The sequence below is a fragment of the Xyrauchen texanus genome, chromosome 21, assembly GCF_025860055.1.
Source record: "Xyrauchen texanus isolate HMW12.3.18 chromosome 21, RBS_HiC_50CHRs, whole genome shotgun sequence".
In the NCBI taxonomy this organism is placed as follows: Eukaryota; Metazoa; Chordata; class Actinopteri; order Cypriniformes; family Catostomidae; genus Xyrauchen; species Xyrauchen texanus.
In genome coordinates, this window is record NC_068296.1 from 34824247 (window position 1) to 34852112 (window position 27866).

The following is a 27866-nucleotide window of genomic DNA, read 5'->3' on the forward strand; positions in this document are numbered from 1 at the left end:
CTTTTATTTTTTATCCCTCTTGCCTAATGCGGTACAGTCTAAACAGATGCTTGGATAGTTCCAATGGATAGTATGTTTAGTTGTGTCATTACCAGGTGAGTCATTTGTGAATCCTTTTGAATGCTTTATGGGGGTAGTTTATCAGAACGCAGTGACCCGGCTTGATCCATCTTTAATTAAAAACCCAGCATATGCGGTTCAGTGATGCACTCCCTTTCCTGAGGTTCCTTTATTTTTGTGAAGATAATGCTCTTAAGGTACAGCCAAATTATAATTAGTTTTTTTACAATTTATTTTGGACTACACACGCTGTAGTGAGGTTAAACAAGCAACGGACATCTTTAATTAACACTATGTCCTAACCACCAACAATAAAATATTAGTAGTTTTTCTATATGGACAGGGGCGTAGATTCCCCCCATCATTTATACCCTGATCAATGGAAATATGGGTAAATGTTCAAGCCAAACCTACGCCCTTGCATAGGGATTCCATAAAATCCTTCATAAAAGAGTTATAAATAAAACTGGACTTTTACATTCTCTGAAGAAATTGTGAGTGATTCTTGCCAGTGCAAAGGTCCACAATGCTAGGTTGTTAAATGGTTGCCAGAGTGTTTTAGTGCATTGCTATGTGGTTGCAAGGGCTTTGCTAGTGTGTTCTGAGTGTTTGCTATGTGGCAAAAGAGCCAATTAAACTAAAGATTTAGGTTTAAAGGGATAGTTCACCCAAATATTTAAATTCTCTCATAATTTACTCACACTCGTATCATCCCAGATGTGTATGAATGTCTTTCTTCTGCTGAACATAAAGATTTTTAGAAGAATATCAACTTTGTAGGTCCACACAATGCAAGTAAATGGTGGCATATAAAGGCCTCATGAAAGTAATCCAAACGACTCCAGTATATAACCCATGTCTTCTGGAGCACTATGATCGGTGTCCAAAAATCCATTTAAGTTTTTTTTTTATATATATAAATTGTCCTCCCTGCCCAGTAGGTGGTGATATGCGCAAATATTGGTGGATCGCCAAAAACAATAGAAGAAGGATGGAAAGTGAAAGTGAAAGTGGAGATTTATAGTCAAAATAAAAACGTGTATATTGTTCTGTTTCTTACCCACACCTATTAAATCACTTTTGCAGATATGGATTTACCCACTGGGGTCTTATGGATTACTTTTATGCTGCTTGTATGTGCTTTTTGGAACTTCAAAGTTCTGGCCAACATTTACTTGCATTGTAAGGACTTACAAAGCTGTGATATTTGTATTTTTTTTGCAGAGTAAAAAATCATACTGGGATGGTAATTGATGAGAGATTTACAATTTTGGGTGAACTGTCCCTTTAAATCACTTACCATAAGTATAAGAGATGTTTGCTAATAAATCTTCTCCACAGCTTAAAAACATCTCATTTCTCTCCTCTTGTGTTTGCCGTGTGCAGTGTATCCCTCGGTGGAACCAGGCTGGCTCCAGGCTACATTTGAGGGAAAAACAGGACTCATTCCTGAAAATTACGTGGTCTTCCTCTGATAACGTCCCACCAGGCGAGGCCAAGTATTTCATGGTATCCATGGAAACATAAATTTTAGATCAAGAGGTGCAAGTATATATCAAGCACTGTAGCATGTGTGGACTGTGTGCATAGATCATATGCTGTTAAAAATGTCGAGAACATGTATGGTATACAAACCTTAACTATAAAGCACAAGGATGTATGTAACGAACAGTATGTGTGAATCACAGCTGTAATTCTAGACAAATGGGTTTCAAAACTTTCACTGGACACTGAAATATATTTTAAATTGACTTGATGGAGGATCCGTTCAGAAACATTCCAATCTAGTAATATATGTTCACAATCATTGAGATCAGCAGGTGCTAAAATGCACTTAATGGTGATTTTAAGTCAACTGTCTGGTAGAATACTGTTATTCTGCTATTTAAAGCATTAGTTAAAAGATCTAAGAGAAAGGTTTCAGTTTCCACTCATAATTCTATTGCTGCATTACATTCAATACAAAAATTCTGAATTTCCAACTTTCGACTAGGAAAAGTGGAATAGAAAGCCTCTTAAAGTCAAACATGGAAACTCGTGTCGAAGTCTTCAACTCATGAAGCCACGCAAGCCTGCCGGCACTCAAGGAGATTTAGAGAGCTAATGATAAACCTTCACTTGTAATTCAAAATATCCATCAGTGAGTCCAAGTTTCTCCGTTATTTTATAGTAAAAAAAACACTCTTTTGAAAATCGTACACCTGTAGAACAAATGGCAGCATTGCAGAATTGTTTATCAATTGGGTTGTTAGGAGAATCTCTGTTGACAATTGTTTTTGACCTACAGTAGTGTACATATTGACATCACATGCAAAAACTGATGTTTAATAGAGTTAATGCAATCATTAATTATTCAAGGCATTCTCCTCACTAAACTAATCACTATTCGAAATGTAAATGTGTCTGTGAAATGTTTTGAAAATGTTCATGGCAAGTTGAATTTGGTTATTGTAGTTAAATAGGTAATTATTAAAGGGATAGTTCACCCAAAATTCAAAATTCTCTCATTGTTTACTTCAAGCCATCCAAGATGTGTATGACTTTCTTTCATCTGTTGAACACAAACAAAGATTTTTAGAAGAATGTTTCAGCTCTGTAGGTCCATACAATGCAAGTGAATGGTGACCAGACCTTTCAAGCTCCAAAAAATCCCATAAAGGCAGCATAAAAGTAGGGATGGGCGATACCACTTATTTTCTTTTCGATCCGATACCAAGTACTTTTAGGCCAGTATCGCCGATATTGATACCAATACGATACCTATATTAAATTGAATTTTTATGAATTATTTGGATAAAAGTTGTAACGTTATTACTTAAATGTTTTATATATGTATGGGCATAAACAAAAAATTATTAGGCTGTTTTGTTTACCCTTTAAAAATGAGTTAGTATAAGCCACAAATAAACCCTCAATATTAACCATAGATATTATTATATGGTTACTATTACTAAAACCAAGTGACCATATGAATACTACAATAATGCTGTAGTAAAACCATGGTTCATTTGATCAAAACCTTGGTTACGACCAAAAAGAAAAAAAGAAGGACACATGGTTACTACAGTCGTGGTTACTAGTCATTGTTAATAAAGTAAATCCATGGGTAGTTTTCATAAGGGTATCATTAATTAACGAGGATTGAAGATCATTATCAATGTTTTAACTACTGCCAGTAGCGTAGTAAATTCAAAGAAGCCCATTATAATACATGTCATGTCTAGGTTTGTTATTACTTAGTGTGAATAACTCCAGATGCTGTTTTTCTGTCACTACCACTGGAAAGCACTGCTACCTATTTGAACGAGTGCTGTGACCGTAAGGGTGAGCACTGTCTAACTGCTACTGTATTTTAGTATTTGTGCATGTCAAGATGAGCGGAAGAAAAAATTGTTCCAGTGCCATGAAACAATTTGCTCATATAATAATTTTTTTCCACTTCGAAGATTATGAGATTCATTAATATTCATGTAATTGAAATAATAAGATCAACTTCAGAATCTATATATTTATGTGAGGACAGTATCAATACTTTAGTATCAATCCGCCCATCCCTACATAAAAGTCATCTATAAGACTCCAGTAGTTAAATCTATGTCTTCAGAAGCGACATGATAGGTCTGGGTGAGAAACAGATCAATATTTAAGTCCTTTTTTACTATAAATCTCCATTTTCACTTTCACATTCTTTTCACATTCTAAAAGAGAAAGTGACAGTGGAGATTTATAGTGATTCACCCAAAAGCAACTGGATCGCTTTAGTAGACATGGATTTAACCACTGGCGTCATATGGATTACTTTTATTCTGCATTTATGTGCTTTTTGGAGCTTCAAAGTTCTGGCCACCATTTACTTGGATTGTATGGACCTACAGAGTTACTATCCTACAAACTATTCTTCTAAAAATCTTTGTTTGTGTTCTGTAGAAGAAAAAAGATTCATACATCTTGGATGGCATGAGACATGATTTTCATTTTTGGGTGAACTATCCCTTTAAGATAAACAAGGGCAGCACTGTCTGAAAAGATTGGAAACTACTGTTTTAAAGCATTAGATAGCAATGGTCTCTATACTGCATTCAGGTCATTGCAGAATGTCAAGTAATATTCAGTCTATACAGATGTTAAAGACAAACATGTTTTAAATGATATTGTGATCTTACTATTCAGTCTCAATAACACCAGTTCAGTGTTTATGACTGACCAACTAATTCAGCAACTGTCCTCATGTACAAACGTCCTTTTGTGGTACAATGCAAACACTCTCTCCTCTCATACAGAGTTTTACATGTGACTTGAATGTTTGGAATGGACGGAGTTGGACATCTATAGTGCACTTGTGTTTTTTGTCATTATTCCCAATCAAACAAAAAAATAATGTATTATGAAAGCAACTGACAAAATAGAAGATAGAAGTTTATATATGTATGATTAATCATTTTTAAATCATTGTTTTTTGATTATTTGTTTTTGACAATAAATGTGTTTTCAAAATGTGGATTAGTTCTTGTCCTCCATTAAAGCTAAAATGCATCCGTTAATCATCAGAAAAAAGTCTTAGATATCAATCACAGAGTTCTGAGGGGAAGAAGACGTCAGCAGTATTTGGGAAGGAGGCGACTGCCAAGATTCCAATGTTCTTTCCCAATTAAATCCATGAGAATGCCGCGTGACCTTGACTGCTGATGCTGGAATGATACTCCCTTCTGCTGCACTCACAAGGTCACAGAGGAAATGATACGAGTTACCAAAAAATAACAAATATGGCCTTCCGGGAAAAAAATCATAATTTTCTGCTTTTAAAAAAACGGTCCCACTTTAGGTGTCTTTACACACTATGTACAGTACTAACATTAAAATACACACACAAAAAATATAATATGTATAGTGTAACTACATGTTATTCTGCAAAATTCTTACAGGATTCACATTTGCTGCTACTGAGGTTGAGGTACAGGCAGGTTTAATAGTAGGGTTACGTTTAGGGTAAGGATTGGGGTAGGGTTTGGTTTGGTTTTTAAGATTAGGGATTAAGGTTAACAGTGTAACTGCAGATGCAGAATACAGTGCAACAACATGTATGTACATAAGCATTTATTACAATGTACTTATTAAGTACATAGTAGTTAAAGACATCTATTAGAAAGCGGGTCCACAAAAAAACATTAGCCAGATACATTTTAGGGTGCATTACAGTTATAATAATAATACAATCTGCTGTTTTTACTGAGATATTATTGGATTCATTTAACATTCTATTTCAAACCATTTCTGAATGCTATTTATTAAGCATTTCCATTGACGTATGAGAACCTTTACTGTGTGAATGTAAAATCAAATCACTGGCATTGGGTGAGATATATGCGAAGGTTAGTATGTAAGATCTGACCATGAAAACTCAAAATCTCTTGCTGACGTTCATCATACATCACAGAGCGTGACCGATCATATTTCCTCATATTCAAACATTTTCTGAACATCGACATAAATGTGCCGCCTTAGTGGATAATTCAGTAACAGAATAGAAAGTATTCAATGATTAATATAAAAAAAAAAAAAAAGCTAATAAAAATGTAAGTTTCAAATGAAAAATAAAATAAGAAAATTACTGTACTTACATTCCAAAAAACATCAAAGCTACTTTTCTGCTATCCATTAAGGCACAGTTTAAAAATGCATCTTTATCTAAAATATACATGTATTTATCACACAAATGTCCAAAAATATTTTTCATGCAACATCGTCAAGTTTATTAAACCATAAAGCCATAGCAGGTTTAATAATATCACAAATATTCTGTCTTTTATCATCTGGTTCTTTCACCTCTGAACATTATCAGGGGAAAATGTGTATAGAAAGATGTCCACATGACTAGATCAATGGTTCTCAACTTTAAAAGCCAGTGGGGTCATATTCAAACCACAACAATTTATTGAATAAGTATTATATAATATAAGGAAGAATGGGGCTAGTTTTAACCACTTGAATATTTCTCAAGTTGAGTTTATTTTTGAATGACAATTTAAGTATTTGCAGAGACAAATAACCCTTTAAGTATTGGCTACAAAAAACGCTATTGACATTTTGACCATTATTTCCCAGGAAAAGAGTTCATTCAAAACACATTGACCTAATAGAAGGGTAAGTTGTCACAAAGGGGACCTGCTGTTTATTGACACTGATGTGAGAGGAATATCTTGTTGAAATATGAAGTACAATCTACATTTAAAAAGCCATCTTCCATAGCATCAGTATTTATAATGTATTATAGACTATTTAATGACTTTTCAGCTAAATTGTTAACTTTTTTACCCAACAACTATATAAAAATATGAATAATACAGTGGCAAGTAAAAGTATGTGAACCCTTTAGAATTACCTGTATGTGCACATTTGTCTTAATATCTGGTTTGATCTTCTTCTAAGTTACAATAATGAACGAATACAATCTGTTTTAACTAATAACACAAATGATTATATTGTTCTTTGTACATATTGAATAATTCATTCAAACATGCACAGTGTACGTTGGAAAAAGTATGTAAACTCTTAGGCTAATGATGTCAACAAAAGCTTATTAGAGTCAGGAGTTGGCAAACCTGGCATTCGATTAATGAAACAAGATTAAGCTGTGGGTCAGAGCTTCTTTGACTTATAAAAAGCACTCAAACATATTGAGTTTGCTATTCAGAAGAAGCATCTTCTGACGTGGACCACGCTTTGCCAATAAAGATATCTCAGAAGACCTACGACCAATAATTGATGCTTTGCATAAAGCTGGAAAGGGTTACACATTTATCTTAAAGAGTTTAGATATTCATGTGTCCAAAGTTAGACAAACTGTCTGTAAATGGAGACGATTTAGCGATGTGGTTTTTCTCTCTAGAAGTGGCCGTCCTGCCAAAATGACTCAAAGGGTACACTGCAGAATGCTCAATGAGGTTAAAAAGAACCCAGGTGTGACAGCTTAAGACTTGAAGGAATCATTGGAAGTGGTTAACATCTCTGTTTATGAGACTACTATATGGAAAGGCACGGTGTTCTTGGCAGGACACCGTGAAGGAAGCCACTGCTTTCTATCAAAAACAGTGATGAGTGCCTAAAGTTTGCCAAAGACTACCTTGACACTCCACAACGCTAATGGGAAAATGTTTTGTGGACTGATGAAACTAAGGTTGAGTTGTTTGAGAATAAATGTAGCACAATGGTAAATGGTCTGCACTTATATAGCGCCTTTTTAACCTTATCGGTATTCAAAGCGCTTTACACTGTGACTCATTCACCCATTCACATACACATTCATACACCAATGGCGGCAGAGCTGCCATGCAAGTCGCTAGCCTGCCATTGGGAGCAACTTGGGGTTCAGTGTCTTGCCCAAGGACACTTTGGCATGTTGAGTCGTGTGGGCCAGGATTCAAACCACCAACCCTGCGATTAGTGGCCAACCCACTCTACCAACTGAGCCACAGCCGCCCCTAATGTACAGTATGGCGTAAAAAGGGTACCGCATGCTAACATGAAAACATCATCCCAACGGTGAAGTATGGTTGATGGAGCATCGTGATTTGGGACCTCTTGCCATCATCGAGGGAAAAATGAATTCTCAAGTTTTTAAAGATATCCTACAGGATAATACCAGGGTGGCTGAGTGGCAGCTGAAGCTCCGTAGAAGTTGGATGATGCAGCAGGACAATGACTCTAAACTTAAAAAAAAAAAGAAAATCCACCATTTGGAGTTACCCAATCAGAGCCCAGACATTAACCCAATAAATTAAATTACCAATTAGCAGCCAGCTAATTCCAAAGGGTTCACATACTTTTTATTTCCACTGTATATAATGATATTTATAATACAACCATAATATATTGTATATTATAATATATTAATATTATATTATTATGTTAATAATATATTCATATATTTAATATGGAGGATAGATTTAATCAAAAATGTCCTAATTTAAGACAGCTTAGAACTAGGTGTTTAAAGCCAAACCACTACTTAAGAAAACAATCTTTTATGTTCTTTTAACTCAAAACCTCACAGCTTCCCTGTGAAACAACTAGCCCCAGTCTCCCCTATAAGTAATAATATTTAATAAAGTGTGTACTTTCCCATTGTCATACATTGATATTGCATTTGAAAACAAAAACTGCCCACTTTTCACGCCACTTTTTGGTAACTAACTATGATAAATATAAATTACTAACAAGGCATTTCAAGGGTCACGCAATTAAAGCTGACAAGCCAGATGTGGCTTGTATGCCGTCTGTTCAGTAAGGGTAAATTATAACAATAAAATACACCAGAATAGAGCTCCTTACATATAAATGACAAATCGTGACTTCACTTGTTGTGAAATAAGAGGGGTTTGACCATGCCAGCAAGAACTTTCGGAAGCTGTGACGCAATGACCTCTGACATCATCTCTGGAAACTCCACCTTCATGGCGTCGGCCTGGATGTATGTGCTCAGGCAGTAGAGGTTGACCTTCTTAACAATCTACACAATGATAAAGATGAGTAAATGGCACAGTTTAAACTCCTATCATGTTTTTTGCTATCTAAAATATAACAAGTGACGTGAAAACAATCCACCTCATTAGTGACATGGTTTGACTTACATTTGCAAGATAAAATATTAATGACTTTGACATGAATTCAATCAAATTTCTTATCAATGTGTGTTCAAAACAACAGATTACGCTTGCAGCATGTGGTGCTTAATCTTCACATTAGCAATGTCTGCAGTGCATTATGTTAATTTTGATAACATTTCACTGATCTTCATGTAAAGATAAAGTATGTAATTTCCACACCACTAGTGGCACCAAACAGAATTGCAAAAATAATTTTTTTTGTCCAAACAGGTTTTCCCAACAATCCTACTGCCCATACTGCTCTGCACCCGTCTCCACAGTTTCAAAAAAATCTAGAGGTCAGATAAACTCATTATTTTCACATGCAAATGAGCTTTTGATTTGCCACAAACATTTGCCAAAGTTTGAAGCTCTAAACCAGTAGCGTTGAACCTGTAGCAAACGTTTGGAAACAATGGACAATTTACCATAAATTTGTTGCAGAGCTCATTTTATTTGAAAATAATCAGTGGCAAATTTGCAATGAACTCTCAATTTTGGGACGGGTGCTCAAACAAATAGCAATGTTTGATAACATAACAGAGACCTAAGGTGCGTCCCAAACTGCACACTTGTGCACTATTCTATGCCAGGCGTGACTAGTCCATATGGGCAGGTAGGGCAGAGCCCTAGCTCTGCTAAATTCATCCATTTAAAAACATAGATCCATTCTATAAACTGCCAATAATGTAATTTGTTTGCCCGTAGATATGTTTAAAATGCCATATGTATTTAAAAGCAGGCCTAGTATATGTTTTTATCCTTTTTTGAAGTCGTAAACTAGCGGAAAGCTCATCAACGGATGAGCCATTGAGACCCATTGGGGCCGAAATTAATCTGCCCATAAACGTAGTGCCAAACCAAAGGTAACTTGAGTATTAGTGCAAGCAGTTTAACAGATTGTGAACATGATGAGCACTATTGATAAACGTGTGTGTAACAGCGTGTTGTTTCCATCGCAAAATCAAGACAAATTGGCCCAACTTGGTCCTGACAAGCCAGACATAAAAAATAGTTTGGCAATCAAAAGACAAGTGTAGGTGATAAGATATTGTATCTTTTGAATGACAACACATTGCATGTCAAAAAGCCTTCAGTTCACTTCAAAATGTCAGTTTTAAATTAACTGTGATTTAAAGATTATTATCATTATAAAGCATTTCATTTGTAACATGTAAATGGTATGTAGATGGTTCTGTTTCTCCTTCCTGGGGTTCTTCAACAACACTTAACATTATAAAATGACATTTGATTTAGATTTTGATCGACATTTTTGAGTCAACATTTTAAGATAAAGCGTTCTTACTTAGAATATTTGTATCAACATTATGTTCTAAGAGTGCCTCCCTGTGGTGGAATAATGCAAGGACACCACATATTGAGTTGAACGAGTTGAATAATTAAAAAATAAAAAAGAGCAAGATCTGCTCTTATATCTGTGGTCACGTGTTGCTACTGTTCTACGTCATTAGGATGATGTAATGTACTTCTTCAACCATCTAAATGGAGTGTGGAATGTTGGACACTACATGCATTCAGTGCTCATGGCTTGCCGTACATAGCAGAAGGGGCATAGTTACCTTGCTGCGATGCTGTTCTGAAAAAACAAGTGTAAATAATCGAGAATATAGCACTGAAGTATAGTAAAACTTCAGTGAAGACGGCATCTTACAAATGTTAGTTTAATGCTTTGCCATCACCCCACATTGTATGATGTACAGTACGTTTATTGAGAAGCTAGCAGCAACACATTGCACACATTTGAAACATCACTTCCATCAGCTGATAAACAACAAATGCTTCTGGGTATAGTTAAAAACCGATAAGTGTTCCATTTCGGACGAAACTACACTTTGAAAAACTGCAACAGTAAACTGAGGTTGGCTAACATGCTAAAGCTAGCAGCAAAACACCACATGTGTTTGAAATGTCACTTCCGTTAGCTGATAAACGGCAAAAGCTTCCATGTATAGTTAAAAACAGTTAAGTGTTCCATTTGGGATGAAACTACACTTTGAGAAACTGCAGCTGTAAACTGAGGTTGGATAACGTGCTAAAGCAACACACCACATGCATTTGAAACATCACTTCGGACAACTGTTGGGGGGACAGGGTAAAAGTTACTTCAAAATAGTGCAAAGCAGTTGCCAAGACAGTGAACTTTTCACGCTCAATTTGAACCTTTGATTCCAATAACAAGTTCACCTTGCTAATGTGAAACCAAATTCTACTGGAGGTGGTGATAAAAGCACTAAGTCTCAGCTTAGTGATGTGTCATTCTCACGACACCGCCATTTCTGCTCCATTTGTGTCTCCATGAATTACAAGAGATATAATTAACAGGATACTGTTAATTTTATATTTAGTTACATTATTTGATACATTTATTTAATTTGATACAATGTTTTTAATAAAATAAAAATATTTTTCATAGGAATATCAGCCAATTTGTCTGTTTTATATATTGCATTATAATGTAATCTAATATATAGTAAAATAAATCCGCCTGATTTGTGCTTATATTGAAATTAATATATCAGAAGTTTACATACACTTTGTTAGTTTGGTAACATTGCCTTTGTTTAGCTTGGGTCAAACATTTTGGGTAGCCTTCCACAAGCTTCTCGCAATAATTTGCTGGAATTTTGGCCCATTCCTCCAGACAGAACTGGTGTAACTGTGTCAGGTTTGTAGGCATCCTTGCTCGCACATGCTTTTTCAGTTCTGCCCACAAATTCAGATTAAGGTCAGAGCTTTGTGATGGCCACTCCAAGACCTTGACTTTGTTGTCCTTAAGCCACAACTTTGGGGGAATGCTTGGGGTCATTGTCCATTTGGAAGACCCATTTGCTTCATGGCTGATGTCTTGAGACGTTGCTTCAATATATCCACATAATTTTCCTTCCTCATGATGCCATCTATTGTGTGAAGTGCACCAGTCCCTCCTGCAGCAAAACACCCCCACAACATGATGCTGCCACCCCCATGCTTCACGGTTGGGATGTTGATCTTTGGCTTGCAAGCCTTATCCTTTTTCCTCCAAAAATAACAACAGTTCGATTTATGTTTCATTAGACCAGAGGCCATTTCACCAAAAAGTAAGATCTTTGTGCCCATGTACTGTAGTCTGGCTTTAGTTATGGCAGTTTTGGAGCAGTGCCATCTTCCTTGCTGAGCAGCCTTTCAGGTTATGTAGATATAGGACTCATTTTACTGTGGATATAGATACTTGTTTACCTGTTTCCTCCAGCATCTTCACAAGGTCCTTCGGTGTTGTTTTCACACTAAACTATGTTCATATTTAGGAGACAGAATGTCTTCTTCCTAAACAATATGATGGCTGCATGGTACCATGGCGATTACCTTGGCTGTTTTATTTGGATTTTCCCATGATGTCAAGCAAAGAGGCTGAGTTTGAAGGTAGGCCTTAAAATACATCCACAGGTACACCACCATTTCATTACACCTACTATTAGAAGCTAATTGTCAAAAGGCTTGACATCATTTTCTGGAATTTTCCAAGCTGCTTAAATGCACAGTTAACTTAGTGTATGTAAACTTCTGACCCACTGGAATTGTGATATAGTCAATTAAATGTGAAACAATCAGTCTCTAAACAATTGATGGAAAAATACTCATGTCATGCAGAAAGTAGATGTCCTAAACGACTTACCAAAACTATCATTTGCTAATATTAAATCTCTGGAGTGGTTAAAAAATTTGTTTTAATGACTTATTAAATATATACATTTATGCATTTGACAGACGCGTTTATCCAAAGCGGCTTACATTGCACTTATTACAGGGACAGTCCCCCCGGAGCAACCTGGAATTAAGTGCCCTGCTCAAGGACACAATGGTGGTGGCTGTGGGGATTGATCTGGCAACCTCCTACTTACCACTTCTGTGGTTTAGCTTACTACATGACCGCCACTTCATTTTGAATTGAAATGAAAATTGAATACAAAAAAAAACACAAATAGCAGTTTCCTCAGAACAGCCCATGTTATTGACTCTGTACCTCATGCATGGTGTCCATGAGTTTGGTGAGTTGGTAGAATCTCTGAGAGCTGGCGACCACTCCTTTCTCCTTCATCTGGATGGCCTTTGTAAGCTCACAGATGTAGTTATGTCTCATCTCATCAAACTGTGTCTGACTGTTCAAGCCCTCCAGAGGGACTGTCACACACATAAACACAATCATGTGGGAAAATGACTGACACACTACCATCAGGGTTTACGTTAGAGTCCAGCAGCAACCAACCCCTAACCTACCGCAACCCTAAACTTGGTAGCAGCAAATGCAAATCTCACTAGAGTTTCACAGAATGAGGTTTACCATCTAAACACAATGGCTAACATTAGTGACAACTACTTTAATTCCAGTATATTGATTTCTAGACTTTGTGATATGTTTAACCCTTAAGTACACATTCTGGTCTTTAGAGGCATTATAGAGAAACAATAGAGACATTATCGCTGGTTCTTTTCTTAAATAGGAAGTGTTAGTTTGGTTGGACTTAGTTTGGAACTCAAAACACCACTGTTCTTTAAGATCTCGCAGTCTTGCTGAAAACTTATCTTACTCTGTCTATCTTCTCCTGCGGTCTGGTATTTTGCCAGTGAGCTAAAATTGTACATATTGTTATTATTCCTTTCTAGAACACTGATCTGACCCATAAGGTATCGGTCAGGGAGAGTTTTATGGTTCAGAGGCAGAACACTGAGGATATTTTGTTACCAGTGTTGAGGAGCATCAAAGCCTTCATGCACAGAAACTCCTCCTTGGTCACTTGAAGGTTGGCAAACTCCCGTGGAATGAACTGCATAGCCAAGCACAGGTCGGAGATCGGAGACCTCTTCAGCTGATCACTACAATCAAAAGAACTCTATTAGGACATTGAATAAGTGAAAATATAAATATTTGTGTTTATTGTATGTACTCCTTTAAGTCAAGTTTTTGTTCCCTTTTCAACATAGTGTCAGTGAAAGGAGGTTCATAACCTTCAGAGAGTGTTTTTTTTTTTGTCCACACTATTGCAAGTAACAGAGTTCAAGATTTAACCTAAATTAAGTTATTGTTCAGCTAATATGGCACCAAAGGTTTGTAGTTCTTGGTTTACTTTTATTTCCCATACATTAAAGACAAATTATATATCGAAAAGTTATCTCTCTCTCCAAATAAAATGGGATTTTCCATTTATTATTTCACAAAACGTAATGAGACAGCATTTGTACTTTTTTTTTTAATTTTTTAAATGCCATGAAAAATAACTGAAGTATATCCATTTTAGAGTTGGGGACTTCATTGTCAAATCTGTCATTACAATATTACAGATTTCAACTTTGTTGTTTTCACTGTGTTACTCACTGACTTAGGATGAGGTCTGGAGCAAAGTACAGGTAATCATTGGTGGCATTTTGAAAGGTCCTCCAACCCAGCGAGAACACCATTAAACTCATCCAAGAATACTGGATCAGCGTCATCTGGTCGTTGATGTGCAAATTGCGAAAACCTGTTATACAAAGTCGTAGAAGAAAAATCGTAACCATTGACCCCATTTACATGCATTTATTTTTTCAGTTAAGGCATATATTCGGGTTAAGCCTTTATTCGGAGAATTGCTCCACAGTTTTTGGAATATTCCTGTCTACATTTAATCAGCATATTCTGAAAGAAATGTCAAATAAAAATGTTCTACTGAAAATACTGAAGATGATCGCTCATTTAATTTATTATGTTTTATTCTATGCAGTAATTTAAACAACATATTCATTCTCATTCATGTCCTTAAAATGAATATTCTGGATTTCAATCATATTTATTACCACAAAAATATTATTTTGTTTTAAAAAAAGGACAAATCTGGGTTATAGTGAGGCACTTACAATGGAAGTAAATGGTGCCAATTAATACATGTAAAAATAACTCACTATTTCAAAAGTATTGCCACAAGACATAAACAACGTGCATGTTAACATTTTAGTGTGATAGATGTTCTGTGTATAGCCAATTTTACAACTTGTAAAATGTCAACAAGCCCTAAACTGTCTGTAAAAATGGAAGTTTAAATAAATTCACAGCTCAATTACGTAAGAATTAATGTAAGTGCTTTTATAAAATCACAAGCTATTCTCTTTATTGCCTTAAATCCCTCCCAACTTGGCCCCATTCAATTCTATTGTAAGTGCCTCATTGTAACTTTGATTTCTGTCATTGTTTTTTAAAGAAAAGGAGGAATGAGTCAAAATAATTTTTTGTGGTAATCAACATAATGCCACAAATGCTGTCAAATAAGCTTAACTTATATTGAACCTGGAACATTCCTTTAAAAACAGCACACAAAGCACATTCAGCAAACACTTTTTTTTTTTTCAATATTGTGGGGAAAAAAACTCCTCTTCTCTCCAGAAATCTGTTTCCTTTTTTATTTAACCTTTTAGAACTGCCTGTATGATATAGCACAAACAATTACTTTTGTTTGGGTATGCGTAAATGTAAAAGAATATTCCATTCCAAGGGATATTCTGAATAAGGCCATGTGTCCACCAAATCGCTTTTTGTCTTGAGGCCATAATGTTTTTTCAATTGTTTGCAATGGGAGCGCCGCATATTTAAAAAAGCCAGCAGCATGACGATGTGCTGAGCATCTATTCCACGCTGCACACTTGCTGTTTTTTTTTCACTTTTTACCCAGCCGTCCAATCACAGTGGAGGAGGGGTGGGACAAATACCACACTGACCAACTGTCGCATCCTAATTGTAAAAGAAGTTTGCTGGTCTCTGAGCATTCATGTCTGTACCAGATGACGTTCTAGTATGAGGTGCCCCTAGGGACATTATTCAGAATTACCATGCACATACACATATGAAACTAAATTCATTCACATACTATACTGAAATGCTCTCACACACACAACTGAAACGCGCTCACACACACAACTGAAATTATTACGCTCACACACACAAGTGAAAAGCTCTCACACACGCAACTGAAACGCTCTCACACACACAACTGAAATTATTACGCTCTCACACACACAAGTGAAAAGCTCTCACACACGCAACTGAAACGCTCTCACACACACAACTGAAACGCTCTCACACACACACACAACTGAAACGCTCTCACACACACAACTGAAATGCTCTCACACACACAACTGAAACGCTCTCACACACACACAACTGAAACGCTCTCACACACACAACTGAAACGCTCTCACACACACAACTGAAACGCTCTCACACACACACACAACTGAAACGCTCTCACACACACAACTGAAATGCTCTCACACACACAAGTGAAACGCGCTCTCACACACACAACTGAAATGCGCTCACACACACAAGTGAAATGCGCTCACACACACAACTGAAATGCGCTCACACACACAACTGAAACGCTCTCACACACACAACTGAAATGCGCTCACACACACAACTGAAATGCGCTCACACACACAACTGAAACGCTCTCACACACGCAACTGAAACGCGCTCTCACACACACAAGTGAAATGCTCTCATACATACAACTAAAATGATTACACTCTCACACACACAGCTGAAAAGCATTTCAGTATGTTGTATGAAAGCATTTCAGTATGTTGTATGAAAGCATTTCAGTATGTTGTATGAAAGCATTTCAGTATGTTGTATGAAAGCATTTCAGTATGTTGTATGAAAGCATTTCAGTATGTTGTATGAAAGCATTTCAGTATGTTGTATGAAAGCATTTCAGTATGTTGTATGAAAGCATTTCAGTATGTTGTATGCAAGCATTTCAGTTGTGTGTGTGAGAGCATTTCAGTTGTGTGTGTGAGAGCATTTCAGTTGTGTGTGTGAGAGCATTTCAGTGGAAACGGAAGCACATTTCAGTTGAAACGGAAGGTGGTTAAAGTACCCACTCCACTCCAGTTGGTGGCAGTAGTGTATGGCGTTTAATTTTGGACAAAACAGCGCAAGCGCAAAAACACAGCGCGCAAGTGAATTTCAACAGTGTGAGCACCATGACACAGCTCGCACGTAAAATTTAAACATGCAGAACTTGCAAATCACAAACTCGAGCACAAAAATATGATTGTGCACACAAATTAACAAGTCCCACACACGCGAGAGTTTTTTCTGCACGCGCGCAGAACTGTACACACGCGCGAGTTCTTTTCTGCACACGCACGAGTTCCATACAATGGGAAGCCAAACAAAGCAAAAGTGGGACGAGACAGCGGGGGTTTACAGAGCTCGCACCGCGCTGACATGTCATCTGCGCGGTTCAATGGTCCGAGCCGCGCGGCCAGTTCGTCAGCGCAGCGCGGACGTGTTTCCTAGCGACACCCAATGGGCAGCGCGGCGCGAACAATCCTCAACAGCGCTGCGCTGACCATACATGCAAATTAATGTACAATAAAGAAACCCCTCCTTCCTTACCAAAAATTGGTTCTCTGCTGAAATTTAGCAGTTTTTCCCTACAGAAGACAAAGAAGAAGAAAGACAACATGAAAATGCATACATTTCTTATGTTTATTATCTTTAATAGTGTTAGTAAAGAGTAGTGTTGTGATATATATATCTAATGTTTTAGAATGACCTTAGCAGAAGGTTGGCGTGCTCCTCAAGACGACTACGATATTGAAAGTCATTGAAGTTTCTGCTTTGTACAGCTCTTTCCGTAGCCTCTATACATATGTGCAGTTCTTCAAAGTAGGGTATCGACGCACAACACTACTCTTTACTAACACTATTAAACATAAGAAATGTATGCATTTTCATGTTGTCTTTCTTCTTCTTTGTCTTCTGTAGGGAAAAACTGCTAAATTTCAGCAGAGAACCAATTTTTGGTAAGGAAGGAGGGGTTTCTTTATTGTACATTAATTTGCATGTAAGGTTTGCGCTGCGCTGTTTAAATTGGTCAGCGCAGCGCTGTTGAGGATTGTTCGCGCCGCGCTGCCCATTGGGTGTCGCTAGGAAACACGTCCGCGCTGCGCTGACTGAACTGGCCGCGCGGCTCGGACCATTGAACCGCGCAGATGACATGTCAGCGCGGTGCGAGCTCTGTAAACCCCCGCTGTCTCGTCCCACTTTTGCTTTGTTTGGCTTCCCATGGAACTCGTGCAGAAAAGAACTCGCGTGCAGTTCTGCGTGCAGAAAAGAACTCGCGCGTGTGTGGGACTTGTTAATTTGTGTGCACAATCATATTTTTGTGCTCGAGTTTGTGATTTGCAAGTTCTGCAGGTTTAAATTTTACGTGCGAGCTGTGTCATGGTGCTCACACTGTTGAAATTCACTTGCGCGCTGTGTTTTTGCGCTTGCGCTGTTTTGTCCAAAATTAAACGCCATACACTACTGCCACCAACTGGAGTGGAGTGGGTACTTTAACCACCTTCCGTTTCAACTGAAATGTGCTTCCGTTTCCACTGAAATGCTCTCACACACACAACTGAAATGCTCTCACACACACAACTGAAATGCTCTCACACACACAACTGAAATGCTTGCATACAACATACTGAAATGCTTTCATACAACATACTGAAATGCTTTCATACAACATACTGAAATGCTTTCATACAACATACTGAAATGCTTTTCAGCTGTGTGTGTGAGAGTGTAATCATTTTAGTTGTATGTATGAGAGCATTTCACTTGTGCGTGTGAGAGCGCGTTTCAGTTGCGTGTGTGAGCGCATTTCACTTGTGTGTGTGAGAGCGCGTTTCAGTTGCGTGTGTGAGCGCATTTCACTTGTGTGTGTGAGAGCGCGTTTCACTTGTGTGTGTGAGCGCATTTCAGTTGTGTGTGTGAGAGCGCGTTTCAGTTGTGTGTGTGAGCGCATTTCAGTTGTGTGTGTGAGAGCGCGTTTCAATTGTGTGTGAGAGCGCGTTTCAGTTGTGTGTGTGAGCGCATTTCAGTTGTGTGTGTGAGCGCATTTCAGTTGTGTGTGTGAGCGCATTTCAGTTGTGTGTGTGAGAGCGCATTTCAGTTGTGTGTGTGAGAGCGCGTTTCAGTTGTGTGTGTGAGCACATTTCAGTTGTGTGTGTGAGCGCATTTCACTTGTGTGTGTGAGAGCGTTTCAGTTGTGTGTGTGAGCGCATTTCAGTTGTGTGTGTGAGAGCGCTGCTTCACTTGTGTGTGTGAGAGCGTTTCAGTTGTGTGTGTGAGAGCGTTTCAGTTGTGTGTGTGTGTGTGAGAGCGTTTCAGTTGTGTGTGTGAGAGCGTTTCAGTTGCGTGTGTGAGAGCTTTTCACTTGTGTGTGTGAGCGTAATAATTTCAGTTGTGTGTGTGAGAGCGCGTTTCACTTGTGTGTGTGAGAGCATTTCAGTTGTGTGTGTGAGAGCGTTTCAGTTGTGTGTGTGTGTGAGAGCGTTTCAGTTGTGTGTGTGAGCGCGTTTCAGTTGGGTGTGTGAGAGCTTTTCACTTGTGTGTGTGTGAGCATTTCAGTATAGTATGTGAATGAATTTAGTTTCATATGTGTATGTGCATGGTAATTCTGAATAATGTCCCTAGGGGCACCTCATATTCTAGGGCTACCACAATATTAATATGAAAAAATTATGCTTGGAGGAACACTCTGGAACATTCATTATTAATATTATGCCATTACCCAAACCACTTATCTAAACCTAACTGATCAGCAGAGTGTGTAAACATGATTGGAAGCTGTTGTGTGTGACAAAAGCAAATTCTTGTAATGCATTAGACGGAAATGATGTCCAGCAAAGTCGTTGGCTGTAGTGAAAGTCATATGAATTCATATGAGTGCAGTTGTACTATACCATACAAATTAGCCAAATTTAGAAAAGTTGTACGAATCCTGACAATTTCGACATGAAATTGTGTTGAGAATTCTGATTAAAACAAGAATAAGCCAACACTCTTATATCTATAAACCAGAATATTGGCTTAATCAGGTTATGGCAATTGGGTTACGGCATTTACAGTACATGACACAAACATCAGAATATGACCAAATTCTGGTTAATATAGAAATACTTTTGAGCTATAAATGCAGTACCAAACACTTTTGCTTGCACAACCATTATTAATTATGGTTCATATTCTGGATAAGCCTTGGCTATTGGCTTAATCTGGTTTTGGCAATTGGCTCATTTACATGACGCTTAGTCTACTTTGTCATAAGTAAGAGAACCTCTAACTGATTCAGTAATCTTTCGACTAATTTCTTCATGCACTTGGATGAAGAGAGCTCTTTCATTTCAGCGGCTGTCCAAATTTGACAACGGTTCTTTCCAGAACGTAGATTATGCCGCTTTTTGACTACTGTATCATAGAAAAACAACAACTTGTAGTAATTGCATCGGCTTGTTCAGAACTTTGCCATTGGTTCAAACTCCTTGACAAGAGACTTCTTTCAACAGAGCATCCTAAACTCATATATGCTCAAACCGTTTATCTGACAGCTTTGTTTACATGGCATCATTATGAAACTTCTTAAGCCAACACATTTCCTGAGCTGATTTGTCAGCATTTCAACAATGGAAAAATATATATATTTCATGCAAAATGCTGTACGTGTGAAAATGGCTACTGCTGAGAAAATTAAGTCCTTCAGGTAATAACAGTGGAACCTTCATCTGGTTCTTCAAACCTTCACCTGGTTCATGAATGTGGAATGCTGCCCTGTCTTAGCCTCAAATGTCAGTTAGATCAATTGTTACCTGGAAGAGATTTGGACCATCTGATAATCCAGAGCAGCTGCCTCTCACAGAGTCTGTTGAGACTGTTGAGGAGAAGGTGGGGAAGCTCTGGTTGTGAGCTGTCAAAGCCAGAGAAGACCATCTGTGGCTCAATGTTCTCTAAAATACTGATTATCTGTGGAGACAGCTGCAACTCACGGAGGGCTGGTAGACAGGGCAGGGAGGACAGAGATTGACCCTCAGTCATAAGGGCTAACGGGCTCTGGAACATTAGCGATGGACTTAAACCCATGACCTTCAAACCACCAAACCGCTTCATCTTACGGCCTGAAACAAATGAGAGTGACATGAGTAAACAACGAAAGAATTTTCCTTTTTGGCAGAAATATCTCTTTAAGATTGCCCATTAGAAACAAACTATTGTAAAACTGTCCATTAATATTCATTAAGTCCAAGAGACTCAAGAAACTGTACAGTATGTATTACAATCCAAGATACCTCCAAGCATCATCCCCGCCTGGTAGCACTTTCTAAGACGACAAGCAGGACAATTTTTCCTCCTGAGTTTATCAACAATACAGTCGTTGCGTCCAGCACACAGGTAGTTGTGATGACCTAGACAAGAGAAAAACTTGTCAACACTCCTATTCACCAAATATTCACAACCTTTGAATGTGCAAAAAATCATGTATTAACACAGATGGACATAAATGATTCCAATCAAAGAACATCTCATTTTTAAAGGAAGACATCAGTTTGGAGAGAACAGCCGTGGGAGGGGGGGGGAAGGAAAAAGTAGGAGAGTGAATTGGTTTGAAGCAAGGCTGACAGGGCAGAGTGACATGGACATGGTCAGACATAGTGGCACTTACAGTACATATCTGTCCTCAAAGATAAGGAGAATAACAAGGTAGAGAGAGAACACTGTGAACACTTTTCCAAATGATAATTAGACACTGTATACACTGTGACTCATACACATTGAAACATGATCTGAAACTTCAGTGTGCAATAACACGTTACGAAAAACACTGTGATTATTAAAAACACTCTATAAGTTCTTCTATGTTTACATAATTTGATGTATTGTCAAAATTGTGACAGACAGAGACAGAATGTTGTGTTTGTGCTCACCCTCCACAGCTCTCTTGAAAAACACTTTGCAGCTTCCACAGGTAAGAACTCCATAGTGACAACCCGAAGCCTCATCTCCACATATAACACACAGTCTTTGAGATGGAAACCTGAATGTAAGCAAGATACAATGTTCTCAGGATGGTAGGCAAATTCTTAACCAGTGGGTGATTTAAATGAAAACCTGTCAAGATTAATGTTCTGGTCATATTTAATCCTAAATAAAAACTAATAATTTGTATTGTAACTTTATATCCTTATGGCATTTAAGCACATTTTACCCCCAATTCTAATTGGCGAGTGGAATTTGCATGCCACTCCCCCGGACATACCGGTATAAAAGGAGCTGGTTCGCAACCACTCGTTCTGGTTTTGCACTGAGGAGCTGAGACAGGGTCCTGGACAATTCAGTGGGTTGTTCAGCATTGTGGCAAGGGGGACACAATGTCTTGTTCCCTCAATCAGGGAACGGAGGTTACGACAGTGACCGAGACGTTCCCTATCTGTCACTCGCTCAACATTGTGTCAATGTAGTGACACTAGGGGTCCCTATACAAAATGCCACAACTAGCTGAACTGTGTTACGTCAGCTGCCAATGCAGGTGCAAGCAGGCTACTGCATGTGTAATAGCAGTTGCACTCGGACTGCACGTTGCCTCCCCCAACGCCCCCAAAAATGTTGTATACATCCCTGATGGGGGTGGGGGGGGGGGGTTATTTAGTATGAAAGCAGGCCGCGCCAGCCACAGCCTTTTCTCTCTATGTTTAGAGTATTTAGTTATTCGACTGGGGCCATTTAATGCTCAATATATGCACCAGGGAAGGTGTTCTATTCCTTTCCTATTCTTTCAGGAGGAAAAGACCCCACGGAGACCACATCCTGCCCAAAGTGGAGGAAACGTGGCAATACGTCACGTGGGCTCACCATGTATGCACATGGAAGAGGTGCGGTGGTATATCCTGCCTCGAAGGGGAGGAGCTCTAAAGACTGTAAAATCTCGCAAAGGTATTGGGTGTTTCCCAGCCAGCTGCTCTGCAGATGTCTGCTAGAGAGGTGCCATTGTCCATTGCCCAAAAGGATGCCACCCTCCTTGTAATTGTGCTCATATTCCCAAAGGGGGTGGGCACGTCCTGGGCCTGGTATGCCAAAGCGATGGCATCCACGATCCAGTTGGCAAGCCTCTGTTTGGAGACAGCGTTCCCTTTCCGCTGTCTGCCAAAGCAGACAAAGAGCTGCTCAGAGCGCCTAAAGCTCTGCCTGTGGTCGAAGTAGATGAGCAAAGCATACATTGGATACAGTAACGACAAGGCTGGGTCTGCCTCCTCCTGGGGCAGCGCTTGCAGGCTCACCACCAGATACCTGGAGGGGTCGTAGGAACCTTGGGCACATAGCCCGGTCAGGGTCTCGGGATTACACAAGAGTCTTCCGGACCGAAATTCAATCAAGTATGACTGACAGAGAACGCCTGCAGGTGCCTGCAATTAATCATGTCCCTTCAACCGTGTAGTACCACCTGTTTTCTCCAGGGGGCAGTAAGCGAAACTTCAGCAGTAAAAGCAACGCGCAGCTTTTACAGACAGAGATAAAACCACACTTACCGACAGTAGACAGCACAAGATGAGAGCACATTCTTGCATTCAAACACAGCTTGATGGGCCACAAATTCGAATGTATGGATCTCAAGATGTGTTTTCTACATTTCAAACTTCAAACTTTCAAAACTTGACACAGCGACCTAAAAACAGTATGTTTATGATGCGACGCAAACGAGACACTACAAAAGCATCCGTCTGATGCAGGTGTGAACTGACCTTATAATAAACCTCAGAATAATTGAATAATTCAATTGCTAAATGGATTGTTGTGAACTGTAGGCCAACAATGGGCTTATGTTTAATAATATGCAAATAAACAATAGATTGCATTCTTAAGGCACTTTTTGTATTGTCTTTTTTAATGCTTTACTTGTGTGGCAAAATAATGTAATACATTTTATTTATCTAGGTAGCTCTATGGTAATGACACTGGCTGCCACCCATGGAGTTCACTAGTTCGGATCTCAGGGTGTGCTGAGTGACTCAAGCCAGGTCTCCTAAGCAACCATATTGGCCAAGTTGCTAGGGAGTCACATGGGGTAACCTCCTTGTGGTCACTATAAAGTTTTTTGTTCTCTGTGGGGCATGTGGTGAGTTGAGCGTGGATGCCGCGGTGGATGGTGTGAAGCCTCCACATGCACTATGTCTCCATGGCAATGCACTCAACAAGCCACATGATAAGGGTTGATGTCTCAGATGCAGAGGCAGCGATTTATTGTGATAAATTCTACTAATTAATTGGCATACCATGTATCAATATATGCGTACCTCGATAAATAATATATACCTCGATTAAATTTGTTTCGATTGACAGCCCTATATTAAGTTAGTGAACACAAGGCCTATGGAGCACTATTAAAGCTGTGCATAAGAGAGAGTCTACAGCAGATGCCTGTAGCCTACCATTCAAATTAAAGCACAAAAGATTGATGTTAATTGTCCAAGAGGCTTCAAACGTGTAATTTTGGGTCATGTCTGGATGCCGTGCTTCTCTGGGAACATAAGCAGAAATCTTCTACAGAGATAACAACCTCCACATTTTTAACATTGGAGAGAGCATAACAGTCCACTAGTGTGTTACGACAGTAAATCACTGTTTGCGGATATCATACAAACAAATGGGGAGAGCCGTAAACTGACAGCTTCCTGTCATAACATTTTCTGTGTCTTCTCTTATAAAACAGCAGTTTTATCAAAGTAAACTCCTCACATTGTTCACTCCAAAAGGATTGTTTAGTGTAAAATATGTTGAAGATTGGCGGACCGGCTGTCAATTCATGTTTATTCAATGTTATGCAGCTTCTCCTCCATAGACATCCATTAAATGAAAAAAAATTAATCGATACATTGTTGTCCCACCTCGAAGCCTGGATTCTCTTTAAAGTGTTTCCCAAACCTGCACATTTTGTATTTCTCCCTTTTTTTAAAACACCAAATTCAGGTCTTGAGTTCTCTAATTATGAGCTGCTGAGTAGAATCAGGTGTGTTTGATTAGGTGTGGCAGATTTCCTTTGGTATTTTATGTCCAAACCTGAATTTATTAGATTTAAACAAGCATACTTTTCGTGTACAAAATGTTTCCTGTCAAAAAGTAAGACATTTATTGGGTTTCAAATGCAACCCAGTGGACGATTCTGCTTTATTTGCCAACAATCGCCTTCCTTGGGAAGACACCTTAAAAATGTAATGACTGTGTCAGAGGTGCGGGATATGATTCTGGTATAACTAAATATAAATGTTTGATTTTTCACATTGGAGAAGAGCATCTAGATTAGAAAATTTGATTTTGTCAATAAAACAAGGCATTTGTGATTAAAGACAAGACTAAAGCATTATTTGTTCAGGAGACTTACTTTTTCAGATTAAAATGTAAGTACATCTAATTAAACAATATGAGAAAAGATTATGTGGGTGTGAAGGGAGTTGGAAAGCAGAAAGTGGGGGAAATGTCAATGTTCCAATGTTCCATTCTTCTCATAATTTGTTTATCTTGTGATGTCATTTTGCACATGTAAATGGTTAATCTACCCTACCCTTTGTTTAGATTTCCTGTTTTAGATTTATTTTTTTTATTTTTTTTATGCTGGATAATACATTTTAAAGAATGTCACTTTATGTCCCTTGAATATAATTTCTGAAGGTAAATCTTCTTGAAAAAATAACATTTGATTTTGAACCATTAACCTTTGGTTTATTGCATCGCATATCACTGCATATTAATCCAAGTATATCGCATATTATATTTTTCCTCCTAACCAAGCAGTGGTCAGTTATTCATTTCTTTATTCTTTAAAATTCATAAAACAAATAGCTAATATTTAATATGGTGGGGCAGAGAAATACTGTGTAAAATGATACTTGTTATGTCACGTAATAATTTCGGCTGGAAAGTGGATCTTAAAGCACAACTGGTCTGAACACTAACTTAGAGTGTGAAATCTAAAAATTCATGAGATGAATTATGAATCTGCCAGGCCTTACATTGTGTTTAATTGATATTTGAAATGGAAGGATAGAGAGAAGGAATATATATATATACTATACATACATACATACATGTAAGGAATATATACATACATACATACAGGTATATTGTATATTTTAAATTTTTAATACATTTTTATTCAAATTCCTTTAGAAGTATTCTGTATCTTGTTTGCCATCTCAGTTCAAATTCAACAGTTTAAAGGTGTTTCAATTTTGTCAGTCTTACCCTGGGAATGTGGTGTAGCCTGTCAGTGAGCGCTGCATGAAGCTGTCGGGTGAAGAATAGCCAGCGTGCTCTTCGTTCCCATTGGACTGGTACCAGAACTGAGAGTCCGCTCGGGACTGTTGTACCACCCATTTGGACATGTCATTTTTGGGCATCATTGGAGATGCGCTCGTTCCATCGAAATTCACCATAGCCCTACCGAGAGAAGGTGATGCTCTTCTCTGGGGAGGCAAAACCAGTGCGTTCGTTTGATTCATGTCCAACTGGAAGTTAGAAGAACTGTCCTCAACGACCTTTTGGGCAACTTGGGATGAGAGCAAAGTTGAGGGGTCTTCAATATACCCGCACTGCTGTTTTCTTTCGCTCGGGTCGTAGCAGCTGCCCAGAGTGCTAACGCTGAACCCGAGGTCGGCATCATTGTGAGGTGTCTCCATAATCAGAGATTGCTCCTTCTCATCTTTGACATCTATCTCCTTGAGCGCTTTGCTTGACATTGCGCTCCACTGCTCGGGTTCGACTTTCAGAAATTCATTCATGCGATCAGGAAAAGTTTTGTTACCGAGTGCCATATCAAGGACTGAAAGCTGTGTAAGCGCTTCACTGCTTGATCCAAGCGCGCCGCTGTGTAGAGACCCCGCGTCTCCAAAATTACGCACGGAGATCCTGCCGGGCCCCAATCTCCCGTCTGTGTATTTCTGCATGAAATCACTTACTCCTGTCCGAATCTCTGTGGAATCAGCGAGGGAAGTGTTCACGGTGTCCATTCTACTATTAGTTTTAGTGTCAATGTGTTGGTTAGAGTTCAAAGCACAAAACCTGACTGTTCGGATGAGGTTATGATCTGTGGCGAATAAAACCTTCTCTAAGTATTCCTCCTTGTGGTGAGAGGCAGTATAAAAGTGTGCCTGTCTGTGACTTATTCCTTCAATCTAAAACCACAAAATCCCTCAAAAATATTATTCATAAATGCTTTATAAATTAAAAAGAAATCGTTTTGAAAATGTGTTAAACTATATTATCACAATTCTGAAATTGTAGCATATTATAATGACAAGATTTCAGAATAATAGCCTAGATTTTAAAACAAGTCATTATTACATTGCATCTCTCACCTTTTGTGTGCAAGTCAGTATAATAAAATGAAATACACTCTCATGAAAGAGTGTGATGGATGTCCAGATGAGATACAGAAATAACATCATGGAGAACTAATGAGCATGTTATAAAGAAATAAAAAGCTGAAATATCATCAACTATGGCCAGATATTCCCACAAGCTTCATAGAATGTGTTTGGCACAAGGACTGGGAGGAGAAATGTCCTTCTTATTTATCTCTGCATAAGTTACACTTGGAGTGGGCTTGAACTCTTGAAATGAACCCTGAAATAGACAAGAGCAAATCTATCTATCTATCTATCTATCTATCTATCTATCTATCTATCTATCTATCTATCTATCTATCTATCTATCTATCTATCTATCGTGTTATTATCATTAACAAAAAATGTTGTAATTGAAAACATTTTAATTCACTGAAATATAAATAAAACTAACATAATTGGAAAAACTGAAACTCAAATAAAATTAAACTACCTATTTTAATTACTTTGTGCAGAAGAACTTTATGAGCTAGTTTTACATTGTGAATGATGTTTGTTTGGGCTCAGTCATTAATGTGAACATCCTGTACTTGTATGTGCTCAGTTCCAGAAGAGCAGTTAAAGAGTCTCGTTACCCTCTGAAGCTCATTTTCCCCACACCAAAGCATCATTACCCAATCGTTTTCACACCAGCTGATTTTCACTCTACAGTAAACATCAGACATCAGACGTTTCAATGCAGATCAAATGAAATCACCTTTCCCAAGTGGGAATATTCATTATTTTACATAATGTTTGACTAATGAAAATGCTCTTATCTACAATCTATGTGACACTGTGTTCTTTGATTTACTTGGGCAAGTGCTGGATGTGATTTAGACCTTTGTTAAGAGAGAATGTATGTGATAATATTATTATAAACATTAACAGTAAGGTCAAAGTCAGCTTTATGAAACATTAGTT

The 27866-nt window shown here is 38.2% G+C and overlaps 2 protein-coding genes across 8 annotated transcripts in view; one reads left to right on the plus strand and one right to left on the minus strand.

The window, feature by feature from the left end:
- Positions 1–4968, plus strand: part of LOC127661321 (rho GTPase-activating protein 42-like) — a 177892-nt gene extending 172924 nt beyond the window's left edge. For 6 of the 7 annotated variants that reach the window (XM_052151946.1, XM_052151945.1, XM_052151947.1 and 3 more), the window contains one exon: positions 1447–4967. In XM_052151946.1, coding sequence (XP_052007906.1) covers positions 1447–1535 — 89 coding nt within the window. In that variant the 3' untranslated portion in view covers positions 1536–4967. Of the gene's footprint in view, positions 1–1446 lie in introns of all 7 variants that reach the window. The other variant, XM_052151944.1, reaches the window with a different exon arrangement.
- Positions 4969–5211: 243 nt separating this feature from the next.
- LOC127661325 (progesterone receptor-like) lies at positions 5212–26585 on the minus strand. The gene is made up of 8 exons (XM_052151953.1): positions 25804–26585; positions 21495–21604; positions 20859–20975; positions 20382–20687; positions 14074–14218; positions 13444–13574; positions 12724–12881; positions 5212–8566 (listed from the first exon to the last, which is right to left on the minus strand). The coding sequence occupies exons 1-8, from the start codon at positions 26565–26567 to the stop codon at positions 8411–8413; spliced, it is 1887 nt and encodes a 628-aa protein (XP_052007913.1). The 5' UTR covers positions 26568–26585; the 3' UTR covers positions 5212–8410.
- Positions 26586–27866: the final 1281 nt, after the last annotated feature.

Coding starts and splice junctions, on each gene's coding strand:
- LOC127661325 (XM_052151953.1), bottom strand. CDS start 26,567: ATGGACACCGTGAACACTTCCCTCGCTGATTCCACAGAGATTCGGACA. Junction 20,976..21,494: donor TTTCAAGAGAGCTGTGGAGG/GTGAGCACAAAC, acceptor TCTCTTGTCTAG/GTCATCACAACTACCTGTGT. Junction 8,567..12,723: donor TCATGGACACCATGCATGAG/GTACAGAGTCAA, acceptor ATCATTGTGTAG/ATTGTTAAGAAGGTCAACCT.